This window comes from Aspergillus saccharolyticus (genome assembly GCF_003184585.1).
Source record: "Aspergillus saccharolyticus JOP 1030-1 unplaced genomic scaffold BP01scaffold_24, whole genome shotgun sequence".
Taxonomy (NCBI): domain Eukaryota; kingdom Fungi; phylum Ascomycota; class Eurotiomycetes; order Eurotiales; family Aspergillaceae; genus Aspergillus; species Aspergillus saccharolyticus.
Genome location: NW_020290634.1, coordinates 139385 through 155356, shown reverse-complemented (window position 1 = coordinate 155356; position 15972 = coordinate 139385). Strand labels below are relative to the sequence as shown.

Below are 15972 nucleotides of genomic sequence, written 5' to 3'. Positions count from 1 at the left end.
TAAAGTAAGAATGTGTACAGATAGAGTGTAGAGCACGCCGCAGCCAAAAAGAATCAGTCAGGGCTTCGGGCTCATTTTTCCCCCACCGCACGCCTTATCGATAACGCAGCTATCACGTGACTTTCCCCTTCGGAAGCTGTCACAGCGTTCGGTTGAAGCTGACCTTCCCACTTCCTCATTTCATGTCGCTCAACGGCTCTGGTACAATTCTCCTTGCTTCCTTCACTCCTCATCGGGCTCTATAGTATGCTTGGTCGCTATCTGCTCTGCTACTGACCATGGCGTCTGAATTTATCGGCTACGATGTGCTCGTGACTTTACGAACGCCCCCAAATGCAACCGTGCAAGGAGAAGTGGCCAATGTCATCGGCCAGCGTCTGCTTCTTCGGAATGGTAGGTCGAGCAGACGCCCTTTCCATCTCATCAGATCTGTACCTACTGTGTTCAGGCTGAGTCAACTTACGCTAATCAATGAGTTCCACCTCGCAGTCAAGCTATCTTGGATTGGACATGCGCTTCCGACCTACTCCGTCGACGCCCCGGACATCGCGGACCTCTCTCTAGCACCCTCAACCCAGCCCGCCACCGAACCGGTCCCCGCAACCCAAGAGACAGTCAATACCACCTTTGCGCCGCCAGCTCCGCCCGCAGCACAACCGTTTGTTGATCCCGCGATTCTGAGCTACTCGAAACCCCCGCTGAAACCAGTCGGCCAGAGCCTAGAAGCAGGGGCACCACCGCCGCTTCAGTCCACCCCCGTTACCCGGTCGGGCACTCAAAATCCTCAGTTATCCCAGCATCCCAGTCGCGACCAGGCTGCAGTCCTGACTGAACCGTTCAGTAACCTCGAGTTGGATGTAAACAAGACCGCACTCGACAACACACCTGCAGCGCAACCAGGGACTCCCGGGCAGCCGACCTTACATTACGGCCCCAAGGCCAACCGCCGCGGCGGTGCGCCTAAGGCGCCAAAGGTCGTCAATGAGCATGATGGGGCGGCCAATACGAACCCGAAGACCAGGGGCTGGCGCCAGACGGCCTTTACCGAACCCTCGCACCCACAGTTGGCGGAGGCTCGCAACAAGCAGCGCCGGAAGAAGAAAGGCAGAGCCAATTATGCCGAGGATCCGAATGGTTGGGCGACAGAGGACGCCACGGATATTCAGGAAATGGGCGAATTTGATTTTCAGAGCAATCTGTCCAAGTTTGACAAGAGACGGGTCTTCGAAGAAATCCGCAACGACGACACTACCGCCGATGAGGAACGCCTGGTCAGCTTCAACAGAAGACCAAAACCGGGGACCAATGGTGGCAGGAACCTGCATTGGACGGAAAACGTGCTCGATAGTCTTGGGGAGAGTGAGGAAGAGCTCACCACTGACCACGTCCCGAGCGACGCCAAGCTTAGCAGCGGCACCTATTCAGGCCGCGAACGAAAAAGATCCTCCATGGCGCCACCCTCGCGCAAAGGCAGTGCCATTCTGGGACAGCCATTGGTTCCTGCACAGGTCAACTCACTTGGTCGTAGTCAATTGAGCACCTCTCGAACCACCAGCCCACGCCCGAACAAAACCTCTGTTTCAGCATCGCCGATAAGCGGCCCCGGTGTGCCGGGTGCTTCCCTGCGACTCACAACCACGAACAGAAGCTGTCCAACCGTGAGCCCGCTACAGACGCTTGAGGTTGAGCAGATTGCCGTCGCCGAGCTCGGCCTCACCGAGGACATGCTCACAGAAAACACCGGACGAGGCATTGCGGAAGCCGCCGTCGGTCTCCTGGCCAGTGATGCAGCCGCCCCCACCATGCTTATTCTCACGGGCAATCACCGGACTGGGGCAAGAGCTATCTCGGCTGCTCGCCATCTGCGCAACCGTGGCCACCGTGTCACTGTCTGCATGCTAGGCATCGAGCACGAAAACGAGCTGCTGGAGAACTGTCGCAAGCAACTCGATGTGTTCAAGAAGATTGGCGGTCGAGTCCATCGATGGGAAGATCTCTCCGCCCGACTGTCAACCTCCGAATTTGCGCCTGACTTGGTCGTCGATGCACTCTTTGGAATTCACATCGCCTTTGAAGACCTCCGCACCGACGACCAAGCAACTGCTTTCGAAATGATTTCGTGGGCTAACAGAAGTAACCTCGAAATCTTGTCTGTCGACGTCCCCTCGGGTCTGTCGGCGATTAGTGGTGAGTGTTCTCCGCGTTTCCATGCCGGCTTGGATGTGGCTAACTCTGTTTATGCATAGGCGAAGTGACAGTGGTGGAGGGTGGTCGAGTCTGCATCAATGCCAAGTCGGTGGTTTGTCTCGGCGCTCCGAAGACCGGTATCGTCAATGCCTTACTCTCGGGCGAAGGCTTATCTTGGAACCTCTCGGTGGCAGACATTGGGATCCCACAGATTGTGTGGAGGAAATACGGCAGTCGACGACGCCACGGCATCGACTTTGGCAACCGGTGGGTGGTGCCCCTACGTTACCAGCCACCCCCTGTATAAGCAAGATTTGCATGTATGTGATGATTCAACGACCCCAGAAAAAAAAGTCCTACGGCGTTCTTTAGGAGGGAAGAGGATTGGAAAGTAGATCAGGTATCCGCTTCGTTGGAGATGCTGGCGCGAGATGCCGAGGGGTGTGTGTGACCTCTGATTCGAATAGTCGACAACCAACGCCAACTTTGTATTATAGTGCTGTAGTTTTAGCAACTGAACTTATTGTGTGCAGATGCCTCGGTAGTATAAGTTTAATTCCCTTGTGCCTTACATAAGTCACTGACACCCAGAATAGATAGATATACTTTGATTCTCAGGATAACCGTCAACAGATCTGTATACTTATCATTTTTTGACTGACTCAGATGGGTGGTTGGACATTCTTCCAAAAATAGCGCAGCTCTTTCCTTGGCCCGAGAGAAACTGTTATGCATACGTACCCTCATCACATTAACCACGTTCCCCCTCAACGATTCGTGGCTAGTACCGCGATGAAGCGTTCAACTCCTGAGACACTGACCAGGGGGTTGTTATCTTGGCTGCTGGCGCTACACTTCTTTCGTACATAATTCTTATAATCAAGTCCTTTCACTGATGTGTTCACCGCCTTCTCTATATTATATTAATGATCCCTTTTCACTTAATCCTAAAGCTATAATTTTCTAGTACTCCTGCTCCTCTGTAGCAGAATTACCTATAGTAATATCCCAGTATTGGCCCGGTAGCTGATTGATTCTACTATCTATTTCCACTTTTGGTGGATATCTTAATATTATGTATTATATAGTATTTTTGTGGCAACTGAACGCCCTGCTTATCGCGGATGTCACTATTCTGCCGTTTGTTATGGTGCCTTCTACCTTGAATTAATCGTCTCGGGCGGGATTCTTCTCTGTTGACAATTACAAAGATATTAGATAAGAATAACTTTCATTATAACCAATCTCAGTACCTAGATGTTCAATTACGATTTTAAGTAAGACTTATACCTCTGTATAGTGCTCAGGACTATTTAATAGCTGAAACAATAAAGCTAAGTAATGGTATTAACCACTTCGGTTCTCCCGCGGATCGCAATCAAAAACAGACTCCCATTTCTGGTGGATTGTTCGGATCCCGACCTGCTTCAAAGTCTAACGGATCTACTAAGGGCTCAACAGGCTCAAATCCTCTCGGTTCCATATTCAGCGATCATCATTTCCAAACATCAACTAATACCCCAAGCACCACAGACCACATCGGGTGAGGTTCCCCATTTGGGGTTTATCAACTATGCCTCCAAGCATCCAGATTGGCAGCATCCAGATTGGCGTTTCTTTCCTCATGTTTTGTCTTTAGTCAATCCATTGATGTCCTTACTGTAAACGATACAAGCCATAGACTGTATGTTCTGACCATCTTTCGAATACCAAGCCGTACTATCATGAGAAGGATCCTGCTTCTAGTAATACGGACTTTTATCAACACAACTCCTTGCTCCAGCTGTTCGCACCCTTTTCTGCGGAAGTGAGTCGTCTATTTGCCTCGCGAACCAATGCAAAATGATGCTAACGAAAGACAAAGGAACTTCGACTCGGGGACTATGAACGGGGTGACAGAGTCAACACCTCATCAGTGGCCAGCTCCTTGTTTGCCCATGGACCTTGTGACCAGCATTACCTATGGGCTCTGGAGGCTGAAGATTGTCGCGCTCCGGATCGCTTCTGTTTCTCTTGCTGTCTGTTCATTGCTGTCTGTTCAATTTAGTATTACATGAAGTGGATTAACCAGAGTTGCCAGCAGCGTATGACACGATCAAATATGCCATGGAAGTTACTGAAGTTACTGGATTTCGACAAGAGCACTCAACCATAGACCGAGTGTGCGAATCACGCTCAGTTGCTATAAATAGGTTTGCGATCCTCTTATGTCTGAGAGAGGGAACAACACTCTACAAGAAACCAAACCCATGGATGTCACATCGCTTTCGCAAATCCCACCGGCCCTCTCATCTGTTTCTTATCACCACGAGAGAACTACTCACCAGAACGACACTCTCACGCCAAATCCACTAAGTCCCACCCTCCTCCCCCTGACAAGCAGGTTCGCCAAACGAACCGCGGCAGTGAAGACCGCCACATTCGAAGAACTGGTATCAAATTCCACCTGCCCGTTGATTTCAAAAAAGCGAGCTTCGCCCAGCGGCTGAATCTCGAAGGCGATCCGCGCGCGGTCTCGATACAGAAGCACAGTGCCCATGCGCGTCGCGCACAGATCCGGCCACGCCTGTCGTCGCCCCTGCCAGTTTTGCTGGGCACTTTGGAAGGCTAGCTCCCAGTTGTTGGCGACGATAGACGAGTCGCTGGGTAGTAGCAGGACCCCTAGGCCGGCCTCGCTGCCGGTCGTGGTCTGTGCCGTCACGGAGGAGAGGACCCAGGCGAACAGGTTTGAGGTCTGATCGGGAGGCAGGGACATGGTTTCTGCAAGCGGTTGTTTTGGTCCAATGAGGCGGTAAACTTGGATGTTGATGCTGTTGAAAGGGGGGGGTGCTTCTCTAGGATTTTAGGGTGTTGAAGGGAGACGAGCGGAGAGGGGGATCTTTTATCCATGATGGGATGAAGGAATTCCACGTATAGTATACTATATCCGCTCCCCTCCCTTTTGCTTGTTTGTCTATTCGACTGTGAAGAGATTGTTGTTGCACAGACAAACGCTACAACGCTGCTTACCATAGGGCTCGATATCACGACCGTTTCGTGACCAGCCCTGCTCGGCTGTCTGCAGACACTGACCTCATTCCCGCACTTGACCTCGCAATGAGGAGGGGCCAGTGAATCTCCTTCTCATAGAGAGCTCCCGCCGCGAAAGGAGTGGCCTACCGCATAGAGAAGTGCTGTCAATGACGTATCCCTAGCTTGTTGTTGTTGTCTTGGAGTACTTTCTGGAGAACAAGAACAGCAGGAAAATCTGAGCGTCGGAACTGGAAACTAGGAACGAAGACGTCGGAGTGGGGGGGGGTGTTTAGACCTCCTGTGCGCAGGAATAGCACAGAATGCAGAATCAGATATCTTTGTAACCTCACTGGCGAAGTATTGAGAAGGCAATTGACAGCAGAACCGTGACAATTTATGGATGATGTACCTATGGAGGTATAGATAGGGCTCAATGAATGCTACGCTATGGTACTCCGTGATTGGTTGACGGACCAGTCCATCAATCTAACCCGACTAGGTTAGACTCGATTGCGGGCTACATCATCTGCTCTGCTGGAGAGCAGCGACAAACCCGCGGAGGAGAGCAGCTGGCTCTGTCACAAATTCTATCGCAGTCATGGGTAAAGGTAAGCTTCCAGCCTCAGCCTCAGCCTCATCCAATCCGTTCACTTCAGAATATCTCTAACAACAAAGTACCCTACAGGAACGGACAAACTATATGTACGTCGTCTCCCCCAGCATCTCTCGTTACCTTATTTCTTCTTGTTCCTCTCTAATCTCTTATCGCATTCGCGGTGGTTCGGCTGACCCAAAAGTCTCACACAGATCACCCATTCGGAATGGGCCTCGGAGGACGCATTCTCCGCCAGCGCCGGCGCGGGCGTCTCGCGCGCGAAACGCGGCGGCGTGGACACGAGCTTCAAGCGCCTGCCCTTTAACTTCTGCTCGCTCTCGCTCCAACCGTTTGCGCACCCGGTGTGCACCCACGAGGGCACGGTTTTCGACCTGACCAACATCCTCCCCTGGATCAAGAAGCACGGGACGAATCCGGTGAACGGGCAGCCCCTCAAGAGCGCCGACCTCATCAAACTCCACCTGGCCAAGAACGAGGCGGGCGAGTACGTCGACCCGGTCACCTACAAGGTGTTCACCGACAACACGCACATCGTCGCGCTGCGACCGTCGGGGAATGTCTTCGCGTGGGACACCGTCGAGCGGCTGAATATCAAGGGCAAGCTGTGGCGGGATCTGGTCACGGACGAGGAGTTCACCCGCAAGGACATCATCACGCTGCAGGATCCGCAGAACATCGAGTCGCGCAACCTCAGCTCGTTCAACTACATCAAGGAAGGGGAGAGCGGGTTGACCGACGAGCAGATCCGCGAGCGCGAGGATCCCGCGAATAACGTCAACGCCAATGCCCTAGGTAGTTCGGCCAAGATTCTCAAAGCCAGGGAGGCGGTGGCCAAGGCTCGTTCGGAGAGGGCGCAGCGCGCAGGCGTCGCGGGTGCTGCCGCTGCTGCCTCGAAGGACTTAGCGAAGACCGGCGGGTCTGGTCCTGCTGCTGCCTTGTCACAGGTGAAAAAGTCGGCCGCCGCGGCCGGGAAAGCGACGCCCTATAATGCCGCTCGGCATACGACGGGGTTGGCTGCTGCCTCGCTCACGAGCACGGGGATGACTCCGCACACGGCGGCTGACCTCGCGCTGCTGTCGGACGAGGAGTACATGCTGAAGCGGGGTCGCGTGAAGCAGAAGGGCTACGCGCGCATCTCAACCACCTCCGGAGACATCAACCTGGAACTGCACACCGAGTATGCTCCCAAGGCGGTGTGGAATTTCATCAAGCTCGCCAAAAAGGGCTACTACAGGGATGTTACCTTCCATCGCAACATCAAGGGCTTCATGATTCAGGGTGGAGATCCGTCGGGGACTGGGCGAGGAGGGGAGAGTATCTGGGGCAAGTATTTCAACGACGAGTTCGAGGGGCCGCTCAAGCACGACTCTCGGGGCACCCTCAGTATGGCCAACAAGGGCAAAAACACGAACAGCAGTCAATTGTAAGTGATTTACTAATTCCCTGCTCGACCTTGCCGCTGACCTGAACGCCACCAGTTTCATCGCCTACCGCGCTCTCCCTCATCTGAACCACAAACACACCATCTTTGGCCACGTCATTGACGATCCGACCCCGTCGTCTCCAACCTTGAACAAGCTCGAGACCCACCCCACCAACTCTACGACCAACCGCCCTACCCCAGACATCCGCATTACCGACGTGACCATCTTCGTGGACCCGTTTGAGGAGTTCCTGAAGCAAAAGCAGCTCGAGGATGCCAAGGCCAGGGGCCACCTTACCGATCCGGCGGAAGAGGAGCAGAACGCACGGCGTGAGGACGACGACCGTGTTACCTGGACGGGGAAGAGGGTGCGTGGTGCTGGCGCTGGGTCTACGGAGGAAGGCTCGGCCGGCGTAGGGAAGTATCTCAAGGCCGCCCTGGCCGAGCGAGCGGGTCAGGCGGAGGATGAGATCGTCGAGTTTGTGGATGATGAGCCCGAGCCGGAACCGGTACGGAAGAAGATGAGAGGTGGAGGAGGGTTCGGAGATTTCAGCTCGTGGGATTGAGATTGGGTGTATCTCGGGAGTTTAGGGTTCAGTGCATCGTCTATTGGTCTGTGGGGTTTCTCTGGGATGGATCTTGGCTCAGGTAATGACCAGGTGTGGGTGAACAAATGAATGAGTGGCGTGGTTCAAATGTGTCACCATGATGCTGCAGGTGTTTTAACTTACTAGTAGTAATTAGCTTAGTTAGTTGACCGTGTATGTAAGCGAACTAAAAAGTTGCCGATGCACCGAGTGCCAAGACCAAAGCTCCTCGTCATCGCCGGCAGGCACAGTAGTAGTTCTGACCGCTTTCCCCAAGAGGAAATCCAAGGGAAGCACGCAAGAAGGAGTTAGTGATTGTTAATTAGTGAAGTTAGGCGGTGCTAATAATAACCCCCCGCCTCACTGCTTGCTTACTGCCACCAATTGCGCTTACTGCCACTCCACTGTCTGCTTAACTCCGACCCCATCCATTACTTACCACCACATCCTCCCCTCCCAAGAACCACTCCTCCGTCGTCTCCTCCCTCTCTCTCAACTCACTTCCATTCTCCATCTCATCTTTACATCTTCTTCCTTTTCCATCTCTCCTTCCTTCCCCTCGTGGATTATTTCTCAAGATCTATTCTCGTGAGTAATTCTTGAATCTGCTCCTTGATATGCGAGTCCGAGATTGTCATCTTGCCTTCTTTCCCCCTCCCTTCCGAGTCTCCGGAGCGCGCAGTGGGGTTGGCCTGCAGACGAGCCCGTGACGCTGGATGGACATATTGCTCAGTATAATTTTCGACATGTCTTGAACCATCAAATTCTTCCTTCTCCAGCCCCGTGTTTCATTCCTATTAGCTGCTGTAATGCTTTTTGCCCAACGGGCGTACTCTCTGTTTCCCTTCCCTTCCCCCCAAAATAGTACATACATGCCTCCTGCTACCTACCGTGTGGTGTTGTTGGACACGAAAGTCATCTATCCGGCATTGTTGGGTCATAACCATCAAGTCTTCAGAAACTGCGAGATTTCACTAGCTTCTACTTAGGGTCGATTGTTTACTGATCGCAAACACTGACGTCTCCAGGTTACTCAGCTCTATTCCCTCGCTTCCGCCGCCGAACTCACTCTCACCCTACGTCAGTTTCCGCCGGCTAAAGGACCCAAGGCTTTCCCTCTGCTTTTACCCCCCCGCGCCGCCGCCGCCTCCGCAAATCACCACCACCCTTTCCCCTTCAAAGCCACTTCTTCTATTCTCTCTCTCCCTCCCTCAACGTCCCCCCTAAATCCATTCTTTACCCATCTCCCTTCTTCCCAGAATCCCTCAGGACTACAATCAAGCTGGCAGGAAGTAAGCGCCGAAGTTTTTCTAGCCAGGGTGGGTTGCTGAACCGAATGTTCAGTGGCTCCTCGAGCCCACCCAAAGATAGATCCGACACAACAATTGCCCGCTCCGGTGCTATTGACACGCCGCCTCTAAGCATCCGCACCGAGGATTCCAGCACCCCCAAGAAGTTCTCTCCCCCGGGCGGCTTCTTCACACGGCGGACAAGCGAGGATCACGCTCCGGGCAGCGAGAAGAAGCGCCGTAGTAGCACGGTCACGAAAGCGGCCTCCTTCTTCACCAGCGCCAAGAACTCCTTGAGCCTGTCAAGCAGTCCCCGTGAGAACTCCTTCACCTATACCATCCAGGAGCAGCCAGGCGTGGCCAAGTTTGGGAGCATGGACCCTGCCCTGAGTGTTCCTCAAGGGTCATTAAATAACTCGGCTGGTGAATCGCATCCCACTGCACGCTCGTCTTTCAGAGTCGGTGTTACCGAGGACAAAAACCGAAAATGTCGCCGGACTATGGAAGATACCCATGCCTATTTGTACAACTTCCTGGGGACTCCCGCACTCTCAGCCCAGGGTGAGACGGGCACCAAAGCGATAGCCATCCCAAGCGGCACCTCCTCCACATCCGAGAGATCCACCAGCGTGGTTGAAACCGACAACGGATACTTCGCCATCTTCGATGGGCATGCGGGCACATTTGCGGCCGAGTGGTGCGGAAAGAAGCTGCATCTGATCCTCGAAGATGTAATGCGCAAGAATCCTACCACTCCGGTCCCGGAGCTTCTGGATCAGACCTTTACTAGCGTAGATCAACAGCTGGAAAAGTTGCCTTTGAAGAACAGTGGCTGTACCGCAGTCATTGCGCTGTTACGATGGGAAGATCGAGTGCCCAGCTCGCATTCCGCCACGGGGTCATCGGCTCTCGCATCCGCCGCCGCAGCCGCCGCCAAGGCCGATACCGATTCCGATGAAGCGGGCGATACGCCTACTCAGGCTGCCGTCTCGGGCGCACTGCCCAAATTACAAGAAAAGGCTGCTCGTCAGCGCGTTCTATACACCGCCAATGTGGGTGACGCACGTATCATCTTGTGCCGCAATGGCAAGGCACTACGTTTGTCGTACGACCACAAGGGCAGCGACGAGAACGAAGGAAAGCGAATAGCAAATGCCGGAGGTCTCATTCTGAATAATCGCGTCAATGGCGTTCTTGCTGTGACCCGAGCTTTGGGCGATGCGTACTTGAAGGATCTCGTGACTGGACATCCGTACACCACAGAGACGGTGATTCAACCAGAGTCAGACGAGTTCATCATCTTGGCCTGTGATGGGGTAAGTCCACACTCTCCTGAATCGTATTGCAACGATTGCTGACAGATTATTCCTCAGCTCTGGGATGTGTGCAGTGATCAGGAAGCTGTCGACCTGATCCGGAATGTTCCCGATGCCCAGGAAGCGTCCAAGATCCTGGTCGATCATGCCCTTGCGCGGTTCAGCACCGATAACCTCTCTTGCATGGTCATCCGGTTCGATACAGAACGCGTCAAGGAAGTCGTAAACCGTACAGCTGAACCCATCGGCGTCGAAGGCGATCAAGTAACCGAACACGGCGTCAGTGAGGCTGACAAGATTGTTGAGTCGGCTCGCAAGAGCATGGCCAACGCGGGACTGGCCGACAACCCAGAGAAGGCCGAGAAAGTCCAGGAGGAAATCTTCGAGAAAATGGCGAGCGAACAACCCGAGCCTGCGCCACCGGTTAAGGAAAAGGAAGACAGTAATGCCGCCGCAATTGCGGATAAGCTGAAAGTGCCTGAACCCCGGAATCCAACTGCATAAGCACTTTGGAGTGAAAACTACAATGCTGTGTGATTTTCTGCTTTAGGTCGATAGAAGGACTGGGGCGCTGCGTCCCGGCCCATTGTTTCCGCGCAACAGGGGAGTTTTTTCGCTTATGCTCTCCTCTTCCACTTTGACCCTTTTTTATCTTCCTTCTTCCTGACCATGAGTCTCTGGCGTCGATCGCGGGCTTTCGACCTGGTTTATTTGTTCTTCTCTCTACCGGGCCAAGGAATGGACTTTGCGCTCAGCCGTCCCCTATCCCGCCTGGTCTTCTGCCTTCGTTTTTACCCCTTCTTAGCTGTACTGGATTCCATCCGGCAGATTCACTTCCACTCTCGCTCCAAACCGCTTCCTTCCGTGTGATTTGAAATCGAGGGCCTTGAGTTCCCTGCCTTGTCGTAGACGCGGAAAGCGAGGACAGACCAGCTGCGCAACTTCACTTTTGACACCGGAAACATGAGCTGATGTTCTTGTATGCTACATATCGATGTATATTTGATCCGCAGGTCTAAACCAGAAGAAGCATGAAACAAGCCTCCTCCGCAGACGTCTCTACGTATCGTTCTTCAATTGTCTGCTGGGAATGGATGAATGGGGACATCGAACTAATTCCAATTGAGTGTCTGTGTTGCTAAACGCCATTTGCATCATGTTCTCGAGAAAAGGGAGGAATAACTAAAGATCTAAAAATACATTTTGTATCATGTAGAGAAACCAGGCGTTTGAACAAAAGTATGTAATATCCACTCACACGCGCACGGGGACAGCCATCAAAGTACAAAAAGAACAGGAAATCCGGCGAGCTCCTCAGTTGGGCTGGGCAGCCTCGGGTTCTGTCTCCACGCCCTTCTCCTTGAAGGCGTTGTGGGCCAAGACCTCGATATCGGACAAGACGGGCTTCTGGCCGGGCATAACGTGGTCGCGGGTCATTTCCAGCTCGCCGTGAAACACGCGGGCGGGCCACTCGGCGGCGTAGTGGGCATCGTGGAGATCCGTCCAGAGGATCTTGACGGCGTTCTCCTCCTCGAGGCGGGCACGGGTAACCGGGTCCTCCTCGACGACCTCCTGGATCTTGTAGTCAACTTGGCGGGGGATGCTGAGGGTCTTCTCGAAGTTGGTGACGCGCTCGAGCTGAGCGGCGGCGACGGCGGCCTCCTTGATGCGGGCCTGGCGGCGGCGGCGACGGGCGGCGCGGCTCAAATAGCCGCGCTCCCCAGTAGCGAACCCGTTCTTGATCTCCTCGGCCTGGATGGCCAGAACGGCGGCGATGTCGGCGACGGAGGTGCTCTTCTGGTCCATGACGATGCGGGCGCGGTCCTTAGGCTTCATCAGCCACCCCTTCTTGTCGGCGTACTCCTTGTCAAACTTCTCGGCCTGCTGCGGGTCGCGCGGCCGCTTGCGCTGCAGCCACTCCTCCGTGATGGTCACCATCTCGCGCGGCGGCGCCAGCTGGCGCTGCATGGAGAACTCGCGCAGCAGGTGATAGGCGCGCAGCCCCAGCTGCGAGCTCGTGAAGTGCACCGAATAGTAAGGGACCCACATGTCTTTGCGGAGGGTAGCGGGGACGGTCTTTTTGCCATGATAGATCATTTGTCGGAGAACATTGTTTTTCTAAAATAACACAGCCATAATTCAGTAACCCTTCTTTTAGAGCCCTTCTGTCTGGTCGTTGGCTTACCTCCAAGTATCTCGTCAACGAGTACACCACCTGGTTAGTCCGGATATTGTGATAGACGAAAATGTTCTTGCCGTGCGTCAAGGCCTGCAGCGCCTTGCGTAACCGCACACCTTCCTTCTCCTGATGTGTCCGGAAGGCATTGGAGCCCTTCTCGCGCGGCCGGCCCTGGATCACGGTGTGGTTCTCGATCGGAGGCCGACGCACGACGTTCCACGTGCCCATCTTGGTCGGGTCCAAGATCTTTTGCACTGGTTGCACAAGTTTCTTCATCTTGCCGGCCGTGGGGACTGCATTGGTGGTTGGGGTGGCCATTGCGGCCGCGGATTGGGAGTGGTTTGGCTTTCGTTTGGCTGGCTTTTTGCGTGAGTCGGAGGTCGTCCGCGGGGTTTGGTTGACTTCTCCCAATTCTCTATCAGGTCCTTTCCCGGGAGTCTGATAGAGGGGGAGGTGGGTGGGAGATTTGGGGGGGGAAGGTGGTGGTTGTGATCAGTGAGGATTTCAAAGTCGGTGGTCCGTGAAGTCGAATTGGGTTCAAGTCGGGGATCCTGAAAGGCGGATCAATTTTTCGATGGATTCTGCCCATTCCGCCTTTTGGAGCGGCCGGGCGGGCGGCCAACAACAACCACTACTGAATGGATGAGCTTCCCGTCCATCGCTGCGGGCGGCCTGCGACTCCCAAACCAACTTGAGTTAACTTACTATCTCCCCCTCCTCTTTTCTAGACATCATCAGTTCTTCAGAACTGATTCTACCTTATTCTAATCACGCTCTCTTCTTGGGGTTCAGTGACTTCCAGGAATCTGAACAGTGTACCAGATCGCCGCCAATTCGAATTCCTACTGTATTACCGTCCGATCTTCATTGCCTGACTGTCCCCCGTCTAGGATGATCGCATCAATCCCGCCTGCGCAGTGCGACAGCTAAGCTTGCTTTCGCCTCTTAAGTCGCCGACCGCAATGGCCGACGACAATGCAGGCGACCGTCGTGATAGACCCTGGCAGTTTCCATTGGTATATTCTACGGTGTTCATTGTCTCTTCTCGGCTAAACACTAATAAATGATGGTCGCTCTAGAACCGTAAGCTGCGACATCTCCAGAGCATCTCCGTCCGCAACCTCGTCGTCACACCACCCTCCAAACCTCGCGGAAAAACCATTGATGACGAAGATGTCCCCAATTCCCTGCAGTCGCCTTTCAAGGTTCCTATCGCCGATGTGAACGACTCGCTGCACCCTTCACGGTCCTTCACCGATCTCAAGTCGTCGGCAACCACCAACTATCGTCACGGAAACCATGAGCCGGCCGCAGCAGCAGCAGCAGCAGCACCTCCAATGCGGCAATGGCATCGAAGGAACACCATGCCATGGAGCGCCCCTAATCCTCGCGCGCGACAGACCAAACTGGAAGAGATCACAAGCAGTCGCATGGCCGACACCTGGTTCTCCCTCCACTGCGACGGGATCGAGGAGCCGGTCTACATCAGCGAGCCCGTGGAGCATGCTACCAACCCCAGCTTCCGCTCCTTCGATCTCAACATGTGCGGGCCGTCAGTGTCTCGTCGGGATCATCTGGTCGTGAAGCTTTGGGCCAAGACCCGCGCAATGGGTGATTATGTGCTGCTGGTGGAGCTGCGATTGTGTTTGCAATCTCTACAATTCTTGGGCAAGTCGCTGGATACTTTCCACCAGCCACTGCCGGCCAACTCCATCCTCTTCCACTTTGCAGACGGTGTGTACACGAACCTGACGGATCTCCCACCGGTCCTGGCCGCTGCGCCCCTGCACCACCCCAGAGCGGCGGATGGCGCTGCCGTCTCCACCTCTTCGTACGAGGCGCTGATGAAACTGGCCAACCTGGACGAGTGCATCCAAGACGCGCTAACGACTCGGGATCGCATTGAGGCGCAGATCAATTCCATCATTGAGCGGGACCAGCGTGAGGTGACTGCCCCGGGTAATCTCTCGCAGGCCCGTAACAAACTCGCCCTCACGAAACATGCCATTGCTACTGAGCGCAAGCGTCTTCACAGTGCCGCAAGACGCAAGGAGGATTTGGTACATAGTATCAAGGTCCGAAGGGACGCTATGGCGCATGGGCGTGATAGCCAAGCCAATTCGCAGAGCCACCTTCCCGACGCGCAGTCCAAGCTGCGCTCCAGTGCCAGGCTCTTAGAGAAGAACACCGAGGACTCCAAGGGCCAGATCCGGCGCATCTCGGAGGACTTGTTGGCGATTTACCCGATCGAGCCCATTCCAGACCAGCCACTTGCGTTCACGATCGCTGGTCTGCCATTACCCAACTCGAACTTCACCGACGTCGACCGCGACGAGGTGGCGGCGGCCCTGGGATACACCGCCCACCTGGTCTATCTGCTATCCTTCTATCTTTCCACTCCCATCCCGTACCCGATCAATCCGTATCTCTCCCGGTCGTTCATTCAGGACCCGGTGTCTGTATCGCTCCCCCAGAGGACGTTCCCGCTTCACCCGGCCAGCGTGCAATACCGGTTCGAATACGGGGTGTTTCTGCTGAACAAGGACATTGAGTTCTTGCTGAACCGGCAGGGGCTCCGTGTTCTGGACATCCGACATACGCTGCCAAACCTCAAATTTCTGCTCTACATGCTCACGGCCAGCACGGGGGAGATTCCAGCTCGAAAGGCCGGGGGCATCCGTGGGCTTCTCCCGGGCCGGCTGACTCCCAGTCTGTCTCGACGTGGCAGCGAGGAGAGTGTGGCAACTCGCGAAACGGTAGTCTCTCGCAAGCCGACGGGCCCCGCGGCTTCGCAGATGAATGGGGGCTTGATGGTTTCTAACTTGCCCAGCACAGTCACGGCTTCTTCGGTTGCCTGAGTGCTTTACATACCCTGGTGTGCTGGTTGCGATTCTGGTCCAGTTGGCACATATTATCTCATACTGGCTTGTTGGCGCAAGCCATGATTGCGTTCGGTTTCTCCTACTGTTTGCCTTGTGGGATGGACTTTTGGGAGCGCTGCATTGATTGGGGAGCGTGATTCGAGGATTCCAGTTAGTCTGGTAGAGATGGCCCTCTTTTCAGTGCTGCCCCAGAACTCTTCTGGCTGTTTGTGTGTTGTACATATCTTAGAGCATCTACCCTCGGCAGTCCCGGTGGTGATTAGGAATAGCCCGGAGTTTATTGGGATTACGATTGATAACAGATATTTACCCCGCATTCTCCGCTGACGGAAGAACTGGCCAAGTTGTAGTTGTGTGTGTGTTGTAACTTGTTGATGGAAGGCAATCGTTAGGAGGTTTTGTGTGTTGTTTACTTGTGGGTGAATCTTGTTTTTTGTCTGTTCACACACTTCACACATACTTTTCCCCCTTCTCTCCCTCT

At 54.2% G+C, this 15972-nt stretch overlaps 4 protein-coding genes across 4 annotated transcripts; 3 read left to right on the top strand and 1 right to left on the bottom strand.

Moving 5' to 3' along the window:
- The first annotated feature begins 183 nt into the window (after positions 1–183).
- Positions 184–8028, top strand: BP01DRAFT_417029 (peptidyl-prolyl cis-trans isomerase). Its single transcript, XM_025579232.1, has 5 exons — positions 184–393; positions 490–2187; positions 2247–2488; positions 6007–7238; positions 7294–8028. The coding sequence occupies exons 1-5, from the start codon at positions 279–281 to the stop codon at positions 7802–7804; spliced, it is 3798 nt and encodes a 1265-aa protein (XP_025429763.1). The 5' UTR covers positions 184–278; the 3' UTR covers positions 7805–8028.
- Positions 8029–8930: 902 nt separating this feature from the next.
- On the top strand, positions 8931–11017 carry ptcG (type 2C protein phosphatase PTC1). Its single transcript, XM_025580238.1, has 2 exons — positions 8931–10430; positions 10488–11017. Exons 1-2 carry the CDS (start codon positions 9162–9164, stop codon positions 10932–10934), a joined length of 1716 nt encoding a protein of 571 aa, XP_025429762.1. The 5' UTR covers positions 8931–9161; the 3' UTR covers positions 10935–11017.
- Positions 11018–11744: 727 nt separating this feature from the next.
- On the bottom strand, positions 11745–12885 carry BP01DRAFT_300267 (mitochondrial 54S ribosomal protein mL67; the record flags this gene model as incomplete). Its single annotated transcript, XM_025571980.1, has 2 exons — positions 11745–12548; positions 12616–12885. The coding sequence occupies 2 exons, from the start codon at positions 12883–12885 to the stop codon at positions 11745–11747; spliced, it is 1074 nt and encodes a 357-aa protein (XP_025429761.1).
- Positions 12886–13310: 425 nt separating this feature from the next.
- Positions 13311–15467, top strand: BP01DRAFT_343945 (putative UV radiation resistance protein (UVRAG); the record flags this gene model as incomplete). Its single annotated transcript, XM_025573538.1, has 2 exons — positions 13311–13625; positions 13689–15467. The coding sequence occupies exons 1-2, from the start codon at positions 13572–13574 to the stop codon at positions 15465–15467; spliced, it is 1833 nt and encodes a 610-aa protein (XP_025429760.1). The 5' UTR covers positions 13311–13571.
- Positions 15468–15972: the final 505 nt, after the last annotated feature.

Excerpts from the sequence above, each read along its gene's own strand:
- BP01DRAFT_417029 (XM_025579232.1), top strand. The coding sequence starts at position 279 with ATGGCGTCTGAATTTATCGGCTACGATGTGCTCGTGACTTTACGAACG. Across the intron at positions 2,188-2,246 it reads GGGTCTGTCGGCGATTAGTG|GCGAAGTGACAGTGGTGGAG; the intron begins GTGAGTGTTCTC and ends GTTTATGCATAG. Across the intron at positions 2,489-6,006 it reads TACGTTACCAGCCACCCCCT|ATCACCCATTCGGAATGGGC; the intron begins GTATAAGCAAGA and ends AGTCTCACACAG.
- ptcG (XM_025580238.1), top strand. The coding sequence starts at position 9,162 with ATGTTCAGTGGCTCCTCGAGCCCACCCAAAGATAGATCCGACACAACA. Across the intron at positions 10,431-10,487 it reads TCATCTTGGCCTGTGATGGG|CTCTGGGATGTGTGCAGTGA; the intron begins GTAAGTCCACAC and ends ATTATTCCTCAG.